The sequence below is a fragment of the Bos indicus x Bos taurus genome, chromosome 9 (genome assembly GCF_003369695.1).
Source record: "Bos indicus x Bos taurus breed Angus x Brahman F1 hybrid chromosome 9, Bos_hybrid_MaternalHap_v2.0, whole genome shotgun sequence".
NCBI lineage: Eukaryota > Metazoa > Chordata > Mammalia > Artiodactyla > Bovidae > Bos > Bos indicus x Bos taurus.
In genome coordinates this window covers 54,451,042-54,463,781 of record NC_040084.1, presented here as the reverse complement: position 1 = coordinate 54,463,781, position 12,740 = coordinate 54,451,042, and the positions used below count along the sequence as shown (strand labels likewise).

Genomic DNA, 12,740 nt, shown 5'->3' with positions numbered 1-12,740 from the left:
GGAATTACATACATAAATATTTTCAAAAAGAGCAAGTAAATGAGTAATATAAAATTCAGAGTAATAATTATTTCTGGCTGGGATGGAAAAAGTTTTAAAGAGGCCTCTTAGAAGTCTTCAAAAATGCTGGCACTTTTCTGGATCTTCCGGTCTGTAGTGAGTACCTGGGTATTCTTTTTTATTATTATCCTTTAAAATGTGCACATATGGGATACATTCACATATATATATATATATATTTCACAATTAACATTTGTTTAGAAAATCCAGTGAGATTTAAAGAAGAACTCTTACAAAATGTTCGTATCAGCAACTTCTAGACTGTCAGTGAGGGTTTCCTTGCTACTAGGTAACCAAACAAAAGAGAGAATTCTCTTGGTTTCTGATGTAAGGTGAAAACCTTCAGCTGTAACCGCTATTTCAAAAGTTCTTTTTCTTCACAGCTGCCTCATTGTTCTCAATTATTTCTAAAAGTATTCCAATACGTGATTTTACGCAATCTGTTTGCAAATAATAAGTGTCATTTCTGTCTTTTAGCTTCCAAGTAAAGTTTCATATATATAGAGAGAGAGATCTATATCTATTTTTTGGAGGGCAAGATGTTCTCTAATTTACAATGTTTGAAAACTGCCAATGTAATCCAGTTAAAAGGAACTTTTGGATACCTCTGCTTCCCTTGAGGCTCAGCTGGTAAAGAATCCGCCTGCAACCCAGGGTTCAATCCCTGGGTTGGGAAGATCCCCTGGAGAAAGGAAAAGCTACCCACCCCAGTATTCTGGCCTGGAGAATTCACAAAGAGACGGACACCACTGAACGGCTTTCACTTTCACTTTCAAAGCTTTCCAGCAGAACCTTAGAACACCAGTTTCTAAGGAATGGGTTTCTCTAGTTGGGGAAAGGGGGCGGGGGGAGTCCAGCTTTAACTCAACTCTGAAAAATCTCTCCCTGCATGCATCTACACCCCTTTCCATCCCTTACACTCCAGAGGGACCTGTGCCGGAAAACCAGAGCCCCGCCCACTCAGCGAGCCCCACCCCACTCTGGCCCCGCCCCTAGGGTCTTCCAGTACACTGTGCGCGCGCCCTTCGGGAGGCGGGGCTGCTCAGGCTCACTGCCGGGCAGCAGCGGGCTACCTCTGCTCTCAGCTTCAGCGTCTCCGCTGGCTGATCCTCTTCTGGTGTCTGGATTCCCGGACCCTGGTGAGTAGCTGGAGATTTCTGGGCCCAGCTGGCTCAGTCGTGGCCGGCACTGGGGCCACCCTCAGCGCCTGCGCTCTTACCCGCCAGCCAATCTGCTCGCCTGCAGATGGCCTTTGACCCTGCGCCCCAACGCCCTGCGCCGGCCGCGGCGGGCTGCGTCTCGCTGCGAGCCTCAGGAACTCGGGAACCCCACTCCGTTGCTCTTATACCTAATTTTGCTAGGGTTAGTTTTGTTGTCTTCTATTCTACTTTATCCCGAGCCTGTCGGCCTCGTCTCCGCCACTGTTTTGCAGCGGAACCTCTTGTCGCCTCGGTATTTTTCCCTCCCCAGGAAGTTGGGAATTTTAGGAGTAAATGAAAAGCCTTTCAGCGCCTTATCCTTTTGTCCCCAAACTCGGCCTAGGGGCAAGTGGGAAGGTCGAGGCCTACCTGGCTTGGGCTGCAGGAAAGTGGCAGGCTCCGGTCTCCGGACGCCGAGGCGTAGGGAGAGGAGAGCGAGGGTGGAGAGGCCAACGCATAGATGCGATTTCCATTCACCTGTTCCACGTTTGGGACTGTCATATTAGCCTGTTACCGTTTGCTAAATCGAAGGATGCAACTCTGCTGGAATAGTATCTTTTCCTGTTTTCCAGAGGAACCAATGAAAATTTAGGCAGTTAGGATTGTTGGTTTCTGTTTCAACAGTTAGAGACCCTGCAGATATGAGTTAAGGAAAAATGTGGCAGTACTTTAAAAAAATAAAACAAGGGAAGATAATGTTAATTATATGACTTCAGAAAAAGGCACGTAAGCCTGGAATGAGTTGGTTATGTTAAAGTATTAAAACAGGAGCTTCCTGGGTGTCTCAGTGGTAAAGAATCCACCTGCAGTGCAAGAGATCCTGGTTTGATCCCTGGGTTGGGAAGATCCCGTGGAGAAGGGAATGGCAACTCACTCTAGGATTCTTGCTTGGGAAATCCCATGGACAGAGGAGTGGGCTACATACAATTCATGGAGTCGCAAAGAGTCAGACATGTTTAGCAACTAAACAACAACAACCAAATTTAGACAATAGTTGAAAGAAAAATACAAAATAAAATCTAGATATTGGTAATATTAAGTCACACGATTGCACATCATTTTCATGACAGTATGTTGCTCCATTCATATTGAACTATATGTAAACCTTAAAAAAATAGTGTTGTGTAGGGAATCTTGCAGATTTCTAGGTTCTATGCATAAAACATTACCAGAGCTGTTGCTGTCAGTCACACGATGAGTATTGAGTATGTAAGAAAATAAACTTTCTTCAGATTTAATTTGGACTACAGTTTATGAGTAGGAAATAACAGATAATCGACTTTAAGCAAAAACATAATCACATGTCAGCAGGTTTCATCTGTCACAAAATTTATGGTGGTGTATTCTCTAAGCTTGCTTTGTCTAAAATGTAGGAAGGTGTGATAACAGGAGGAGCTTGAGTTCTAGAACTGTATTTCTCTGCTCTTTGCTCACTGCTTAACCACAGGTTACTTGGCCATTTGTTAGCCCTGTTGCTGCTGCTGCTAAGTCGCTTCAGTCGTGTCCGACTCTATGCGACCCCATAGACGGCAGCCCACCAGGCTCTGCCATCCCTGGGATTCTCCAGGCAAGAACACTGGAGTGGGTTGCCATATCCTTCTCCAATGCATGAAAGTGAAAAGTGAAAGTGAAGTTGCTCAGTCGTGTCCGACTCCTAGTGACCCTATGGACTGCAGCCTACCAGGCTCCTCCGTCCATGGGATTTTTCAGGCAAGAGTCCTGGAGTGGGGTGCCATCGCCTTCTCCGATTTGTTAGCCCAGGTACTGGGAAAAAGTTGGCAACTGCTCTATTGGCAATTTAGTTCAGTTCAGTTGCTCATTCGTGTCTGACTCTTTGCGACCCCATGGACTGCAGCACGCCAGGCTTCACTGTACATCACCATCCCCTGAGCTTGCTCAAGCTCATGTCCATCGAGTCGGTGATACCATTCAACAATCTCATCCTCTGTCGTCCCCTTCTCCTCCTGTCTTCAATCTGTCCCAGCATCAGGGTTTTTTCCAATGAGTCCGTTCTTTGCATCAGGTCGCCAAAGTATTGGAGCTTCAGCATCAGTCCTTCCAATTAATATTCAGGGCTGATTTCCTTTAGAATTGACTGCTTTGATCTCCTTGCAGTCTAAGGAACTCTCAAGAGTCTTCTCCAACACCACAGTCAAAAACTAGAATTAGTTATATTTCTCTTCAATGGTTTCTTAGAAAATAATGTTAGGAAAACAGCTAGAAAAATAAAGCAATCAGAAGTCTGTATAACATAATAATAAAAATTAAAAAATGAGGTTTTTGGGGGCTTTCTGCATAGCAGGATGGGAGGTAATCCTTTTTGAAATCATAGTATCATACTGATTCTGGATCTCTTATATCTCGCTAGACCTACAAGTTAAAGTCATCATTTCAAAGATTGAATGACCTCCAAATCACAAAAAGCAAAAGTAGAAGCCGTAGAGTTTCAAAAGAACAAATGTATTACTTCTGTGTGTTATTTTATCATGTGCCCTTTGAAGACACTGGATTTTTCTCTTATCCAATACCCTGAGTATTGAGTAGGTTACTCCTTTGGAAATCTATACATCTGTAATTAACTTGGAACTTTTTTCCTCTGAGGTGACTTCTGGAACTTTTTTGTGTTGAAACCAATTAAGTAGTCCCACCACAGTTTTTCTACTAAAGATCATTAGACCCTGTTAGGCATCTCAAGTTTCATTGTTTTGCTAATTTGGACACAATAATTTTTAAAAAATGGATTTTAAAAATTATTGGATCTATCTATTTAGCTATGATTCTTCCTATATAATATGTTCAGTATGGACTGGGCATGTCAACTATGTGTATAGTCTGCAGAACCTGTTTGTACACATACTGCCTCAATAGATACCAATGTCAAAAACAAAAGGGCCAGAAATTAAATTTTTAAAGTTGAACATTTAATGGTCATTGACTAAATATAAGATATATTGGGTTCTACTATAGTGTAAAGATAAGGACTCCATTTTTGGATCTTATGGAACAATCTAGTAGGATGTATAATGCATTAAATAGCATGGTGCAATAGATAAATGCCAATTTAAAAAGTAGATAATAGTGTCATAATAGACTATATGAGAAAGTGAGTATTTTTCAGTTTGGAATCATTGGGAGAAGTATCAAGAAGAGGCAACAGTTTAGCTTTGTCTTGATGGATTAGTGTAGCAGTCCAGAAATTAGCCATATGGAGAGTAGGTATTTAGAGAGAGTAAACTGTGTGTTAACTGATTGCTTGCCAGACACCTATCTTTAATAACAAAGCCAGAAATGATTCCAAGGATTTTTTAATATTAACTTATTTCATCCTCATAAAAATCCTTTGAGTGAGGTAATAACTCATTGTAAAGATGAGACAGGAAGGGAAATTTTCAAGTCACTTATATAGGTGAAATGGCTAAAAAAAGCCCAGCTAGAATTTGAACTGCAGAGTCCAAATTTTAAGCACAGGAGGCCTGTCTTTATTTAGGTAGATTAGACTTATTGGAAATAATATGAAAGGAAAAGAGAAATAGATTTATAGGTAAAGGAGGGAGCCTATTAAAATACCTATTCCATATAAATATTTCTTCCTTATGAAATATTATGTTCTAACTTTAGAAGACAACATAAGAAAATAGCAGTAAGTAAATGATTACCCACAGGTAGTCATTATGCTTGTTTAAGTGTACTTCTTTCCTCTCTGTCTCCTTAATATAGTTGAGCTCCTATTAAATCCATATTTTTTTTTCCTACTTAATGACTTGTCAGTAATTCTCAGTTTCTTTAAGTAAAGGGAAGGATTTGTTTTTGTCTTGTCAACTTTGAAATTTTAGGACAACAAATCATAGAGGCAGGTCAGACTGTCACATTCCATACAAAGGAATGTTAAATCCCTGGAGTCCTGCAGTTTGCTGGTGATAGCTGTTTTCCTTTCTTACCTGTTCTTAAATGATTTTAGACTTAAAAGTTTCAAAAAATAAACAACTTGAAAATCTCTGTATATTTTTCCTGTAGATTCACCAAATGGTAATATTTTGCTGTAAACATTTGCTTTATTGTGACACAGACACACACACTCATATATTACATTGTATATAATTTTACATACACATTATATGTAATATGTGTACATATGCATATATGTATACATACATGTGTATGCTGCTACTGCTACTGCTAAGTCACTTCAGTCGTGTCCAACTCTGTGCCACCCTATAGACGGCAGCCCACCAGGCTCCTCCTTCCCTGGGATTCTCCAGGCAAGAACACTGGAGTGGGTTGTCATTTCCTTCGCCAATGCATAAAAGTGAAAAGTGAAAGTGAAGTCGCTCAGTCGTGTCCGACCCTCAGCGACCCCATGGACTGCAGCCTTCCAGGCTCCTCTGTCCATGGTATTTTCCAAACAAGAGCACTGGAGTCGGGTGCCATTGCCTTCTCCTATATGTGTATGAGAGTATCTTAATATATTGTCTGCCGTTTCTTCATGATTAGATCCAGATTAATGTTGACAGAAATACTGCAGCAATGATTGTATGTTTTTCTTAGGGCATTCACTCTATAGACTCATGTTAATCTATTTATTCAAATCAGCTGGTAAAGTTAATTTTGATCACTTGTGTGAAGTGATGTCTGCTAGGTTCTGCATCTGCACTGTTAAGTGGCTGTATATATCTCCCTTTGTAGTTAATTTGGTATATTTTTTGGGGGAGGGATACTCTGCCAATATGTAGATATCCTGTTTCTCATAAACCCTATTTCTTTGAACCCCTCATTAATATCCGTTAATGATTCTTGCTTAATACAGTAGTAGCCAAGTGGTGATAGTCTGATTCCATTATTCCATCTAAATTTATGAATTGGTATTTGATTATGTCTTTTTTATTCCATTTATTTTCACATTTTAAAAATATCAGTATAGATTCATAAAGTCTTATTTTATGTCTGTAATTTATTATTCTTATTCATAATTTTGATGTTGAAAGCATCCCAGATTTAGTCAGTAGTTGCCTCTTTACTGTGTCCTATGAACATATCTCTACGTTTTTTGAATAATTCCTGATTTTCAGGCCATACTGGTTTTCATTTCAGGCTGATTTTCCTTTACAAGTTGTTCCAAGCTCATCTTGTACTTTCTTAGCCACATTCTTGAAATCAACCTGGTTCTATTAAGTAGAGAAGGGTATATAAAATTCAAAATCTTGGCATCAGATGGGTTTATTGCTGCAAGGATTTCTTCGGTTCTAAACTCTCAGTGGACAGAACTAGGAAATAATGTGCATGTATTTGTATGTGTACACACCCATTTACCCACCCCTACACATGAATTTGTTTATCTTTTAAAAGCCATGCATCCATATTGATACTGCCAATTGCAGTCTGACAACACAAGTTTCATTTTAGCCTCCTACTTTCTGTGTTTGTAACACTTTTTTCTTTTTTTTTTTTTGTCAGTAAACAACCTGAGCCCCATTTTCTGGCTTATATTGCTTATTTTTACAATGCACATTAAATATTTTAAGAATTGCTAACCTTCATCATAGCATAAAAAAATTTACTTATTAACTGGAATTTAACCTTTAATATATTTTGTTTGTTTTGAGTATGTGAAATGTAACATAACTTAAAATGACAAACCTATATAAAAAGTTATACTCAGTTACTTTCATTATCCACACTTCTACCCTGTTTTAATCACCCCATATTTTTCAGTTTCTTTTTACCCTCTATAGATAATCAACCTTATTAGATTCTTGTTTTTCTGTTTCTTTTGCTCACTTGGGAAAATCTATTTTTTCTTATTGTCATTTTGCTTTTTTCACTTAGCAGTATAGCCACAGAATCACTTTCTTTCATCTCAGAGCTCTTCCTCATTTTTTCTGAATACTCAGTATTTTACAAACAATGCTGCATATTAACTTATGTACTTACTTATTGGTTGTGGATTTTCAAGGTAAATTCTGTGAAGTAGGATTCTTGAATCAAAGGAAAATGGATGTGTAATTTTGTTATATACTGCCAAATTCCAAAAAAGGTTGTACAGATTTCATTCACTATCAACACATAAGAGTGATTATTTTCTCAGTGTTCTTGCCAACAGGATGTAGTTTCATGCTTTTTATTTTTTGCCAACCTCATAGATAAGAAATGTTACATTTGTGTGGTTTTAATTTACATTTTTCTAATATTGAATGATACAGAAGATCTTTCAAATATTTTCATTAAGATTGTCAGTTGTCTGTTCACTTTATTTTGTAGTGTTTTTTGATATATATATTTAAAAATTTATGTAGTTAATTGTTTTTTATTTATTGCATCTGAATTTTGAGTCTTTTATTACACTAAAGATATAAGCGAATTCAGGTGGGATTATATGAATATTTGAATGATTCTGAACCCTACAACTTACATTATTCTTTGAGAGATTAAGGTGGGAAATAGGGGCATTATTTAAAACCTCTGCTTCAAAGTAGCATCAGAGAAGCTGGGAATATAAGGCAAAAATGGCAGCTGAGAAAATGAACAGAGCTTTCGGTAGTTTCATGGCTCTTTGGGGACCAAAATTGGAATTCAGGGCCCTTCTAAAGCCCATCCTAGAGGAAGAATCTTGGTAAATGCTTGTGACTCTGATTTCAGAACCTGTAAGTATAATGGAGTAAAGATGAATCAGAAATACACCAAATATTTGCAAGGGCTTAAACGCAGTTTTGGAGAAGGCAATGGCACCCCACTCCAGTACTCTTGCCTGAAAAATCCCATGGACGGAGGAGCCTGGTAGGCTGCAGTCCATGGGGTCGCTAAGAGTTGGACACGACTGAGTGACTTCACTTTCACTTTTCACTTTCATGCGTTGAAGGAGGACATGGCAACCCACTCCCGTGTTCTTGCCTGGAAAATCCCATGGACAGAGGAGCCTGGTGGGCTGCCGTCTATGGGGTCACATGGAGTCGGACATGACTGAATCGACTTAGCAGCAGCAGCAGCAGCAGCAAACCCAGTTTTGAAGATTTCCATCTGTGATTGCTGTTGTTCAGTCACTAAGTTGTGTCCAACTTTTTGTGACCCCATGAACTATAGCACACTAGGCTTCCCTGTTCTTCACTATCTCCCTCAGTTTGCTCAAACTCATGTCTCTTTGAGTTAGTGGTGCCATCCAACCGTCTCATCCTCTGTTGCCCCCTTCTCTTGACCTCAGTCTTTGCCAGCATCGTAGTCTTTTCGAATGAGTTAGCTGTTTGCATCACGTGTCCAAAGTATTGGAGCTTCAGTTTCAGCACCAGCCCTTCCAATGTGATTATACTAAGATAATCTTCCTCTACCCTAAAAGTCTTCAAGAAATAAAAATAAGCTTTCTTTGAAGGAAGATGTCATGTAGAGCCTCACATTATCTCTGAAACTTTTCATATTCTATGTATAGCATTTAGTAAAAATAATAATTTAGCCTATAAAAAAATAGTTACTGTCTGGATATTAAGAGGAAAAACCAAACAGGCAGTAGAAACAGAATCCTAAGATTCAAATTCAGGTTATTAGAGGTAGACTTTAAATAAATGGTATTACAAAATTCAAGGAATAGGAAATTTTAGCAGAAAACTGCTATCTTTGAGAAGAATTAAATGAAAATTTTAAGACTAAATTTATAACTGAAATTAGTTGCCACTGAAGAGTCAGGAAATTGAAGATAGTTCAGAAGAAGATATTCAGACTGAACCATAGAGAGACAAAAGGAGGAACATTTTAAAAATATTTAAGGAACACATGGGACATAAAATTCTGATGTGTGTAATTTATTCCATAATGCGAGATGAGAGACAAGATCAAAATTGAGTATAACACTTGAGTTGGTGAAATGGGGTGGGGAAAAAAAGGTGATTATAATTGAGGCAGTCAAATAATAAGTTTGTTGAATGACTAGGCTTTTTATATATTCCTAAATACTTCTTTTTATATCTGAAGTTTTTATTTTATATTTAGAAAATTTTAGTCTCTGAGTGGAATGTTTCTTTTCTATATCAGTATATGTAAAATCTGTCTAAAGGATGAAGAATATATTTACTTTTTAAAAAACATGCTTAAAATCTTTATCTGACAAAAATGTAATTGTGATATTTCCAAATAAATACTGTTATTCAGTCTAATTATGTATAGATTCTTTCTATAGCTATTAATATTTGATTATATAATTAACATCATAATACTCTTTAAAATTTTTCAGTGTAACAAACTTTATGAATTTTAGTTTTCCTTTTGAATATATTGGAAAATATTATTAATACCACTTACTAATAGTTGTTTTTCAATACATTACAGCTAAACATTTACCATTTTGGAGTTTAAAGGATGACATCATGGCAAAATTTCGAAGAAGGACTTGCTTCATTTTGTCACTTTTTATTCTATTTATTTTCTCTCTGATGATGGGTTTAAAAATGCTGAGACCAAATAAAGCAGCTTTTGGAGATCCTTTTGGACTTGACCTTCTTCCAGAAATCCGGCAACAAACTCATTTGACGAAAGTTTTTGATTCCCAAAAGAGTGACAAAATCAGCAGTGAAACAAACATCAAGAACTTAAAATCTGAGGAAATCACTGTGAAAGCTTCCGTAGCCTCTGAACCTCATCCAGAAGAACCGCCACCTCTGAATTATTACTTACATGTATTTTATTACAGTTGGTATGGAAATCCACAATTTGATGGTAAATATATACATTGGAACCATCCAGTTCTCTCACACTGGGACCCTCAGATAACCAAGAAATATCCCAAAGGGAAGCACAACCCCCCTGATGACATTGGCTCCAGGTTTTATCCTGAGTTGGGAAGTTACAGCTCTCGGGATCCTTCTGTCATTGAAACTCACATGAAACAAATGTACTCAGCTTCAATTGGTAAGTATTTTAGATATGTATGTGCATATATAAGTAAATTTTTGTAGAACATTAATTACTAATTGACCTTACCTGCTGGCTCAGTGGCAAACATTTTGCCTGCAATGCAGGAGACAGGGGTTTGATCCCTGGGTTGGAAAGATACCCTGAGAAGGAAATGGCAACCCACACCAGTATTCTTGCTAGGAAAATCCCATGGACAGAGGAGCCTGGCGGACTATAGTCCATGGGGTCAGAAATTATTAATTAGTCTCGCGTTATAAGTTTATAATTTTAAACTTACAAACTCTAGATTAAACTGTTGTTATAACATGTTAACACTAAAATTTCTGGGTGTATTATTTTTATTGATTTCTAATTTAATACTCTGTGAATTTTATTAAATTATGATTGACATAAGATACAATGAATTCTCTCACTTTATGTTATACATTTGTGTAGATATCGTCCCAATTATGAAGTAAAATATTCTATAGCCCCCAAATTTTTGTCTGCTATTCAGCTCTCCCTACATTCAAGGAAACTATGTATCATATAGAGTAGTTGTTGTAAATGTTTTACTATTAAATAAAAATAGAATCATTAATTATTTGTGTGTATCCATGTCCAAGGTAAGAGAAACCCAAGTAAGATGGTAGGTGTTGCAAGAGGGCATCAGAGGGCAGACACACTGAAACCATACTCAAAGAAAACTAGTCAATCTAATCACACTAGGACCACAGCCTTGTCTAACTCATTGAAACTAAGCCATGCCTGTGGGGCCACCCAAAACGGGCGGGTCACGGTGGAGAGGTCTGACAGAATGTGGTCCACTGGAGAAGGGAATGGCAAACCACTTCAGTATTCTTGCCTTGAGAACCCCATGAAAAGGCAAAATGATAGGATACTGAAAGAGGAACTACCCAAGTCAGTAGGTACCCAGTATGCTACTGGAGATCAGTGGAGAAATAACTCCAGAAAGAATGAAGGGATGGAGCCAAAGCAAAAACAATACCCAGTTGTGGACGTGACTGGTGATAGAAGCAAGGTCCGATGCTGTAAAGAGCAATATTGCATAGGAACCTGGAATGTCAGGTCCATGAATCAAGGCAAATTGGAAGTGGTCAAACAAGAGATGGCAAGAATGAACATTGACATTATAGGAATCAGCAAACTAAAATGGACTGGAATGGGTGAATTTTACTCAGATGACCATTATATCTACTACTGCAGGCAGGAATCCCTCAGAAGAAATGGAGTAGCCATCATGGTCAACAAAAGAGTTTGAAATGCAGTACTTGGATGCAATCTCAAAAACGACAGAATGATCTCTGTTCGTTTCCAAGGCAAAACATTCAATATCACAGTAATCCAAGTCTATGCCCCAACCAATAACGCTGAAGAAGCTGAAATTGAAGAGTTCTATGAAGACCTACAAGACCTTTTAGAACTAACACCGAAAAAAGATGTCCTTTTCATTATAGGAGACTGGAATGCAAAAGTAGGAAGTCAAGAAACACCTGGAGTACCAGGCAACTTTGGCCTTGGAATACGGAATGAAGCAGGGCAAAGACTAATAGAGTTTTGCCAATAGAATGCACTGGTCATAGCAAACACCCTCTTCCAACAACACAAGAGAAGACTCTACACATGGACATCACCAGATGGTCAACACCAAAATCAGATTGATTATATTCTTTGCAGCCAAAGATGGAGAAGCTCTATACAGTCAACAAAAACAAGACCAGGAGCTGACTGTGGCTCAGATCATGAACTCCTAATTGCCAAATTCAGACTGAAATTGAAGAAAGTAGGGAAAACCACTAGACCATTCAGGTATGGGCTAAATCAAATCCCTTATGATTACACAGTGGAAGTGAGAAATAGATTTAAGGGACTAGATCTGATAGATAGAGTGCCTGATGAACTATGGACGGGGGTTCGTGACATTGTACAGGAGACAGGGATCAAGAACATCCCCATTGAAAGAAATGCAAAAAAGCAAAATGGCTGTCTGAGGAGGCCTTACAAATAGCTGTGAAAAGAAGAGAAGCGAAAAGCAAAGGAGAAAAGAAAAGATATAAGCATCTGAATGCAGAGATCCAAAGAATAGCAAGAAGAGATTAGAAAGCCTTCCTCAGCAATCAATGCAAAGAAATAGAGGAAAACAACAGAATGGGAAAGACTAGAGATCTCTTCAAGAAAATTAGAGATACCAAGAGAACATTTCATGCAAAGATGGGCTTGATAAAGGACAGAAATGGTATTGACCTAACCATAAGCAGAAGATACTAAGAAGATATGTACATAGAAGATACACAGAAGAACTGTACATAAAAGATCTTCATGACCAAGAATCACGATGGTCACTGACCTATAGCCAGACATCCTGGAATGTGAAGTCAAGTGGGCCTTAGGAAGCATCACTACGAACAAAGCTAGTAGAGGTGATGGAATTCCAGTTGAGCTATTTCAAATGCTGAAAGATGATGCTGTGAAAGTGCAGCACTCAATATGCCAGCAAATTTGGAAAACTCAGCAGTGGCCACAGGACTGGAAAAGGTCAGTTTTCATTCCAATCCCAAAGAAAGGCAATGCCAAAGAATGCTCAAACTG

General features: G+C 38.2%; 1 protein-coding gene across 1 annotated transcript in view; it reads left to right on the top strand.

Moving 5' to 3' along the window:
- The first annotated feature begins 1,042 nt into the window (after positions 1–1,042).
- Positions 1,043–12,740, top strand: part of MANEA (mannosidase endo-alpha) — an 81,309-nt gene continuing 69,611 nt past the window's right edge. Inside the window, exons 1-2 of the mRNA XM_027551377.1 lie at positions 1,043–1,199; positions 9,567–10,145. Coding sequence (XP_027407178.1) covers positions 9,605–10,145 — 541 coding nt within the window. The 5' untranslated portion in view covers positions 1,043–1,199; positions 9,567–9,604. The remainder of the gene's footprint in view (positions 1,200–9,566; positions 10,146–12,740) is intronic.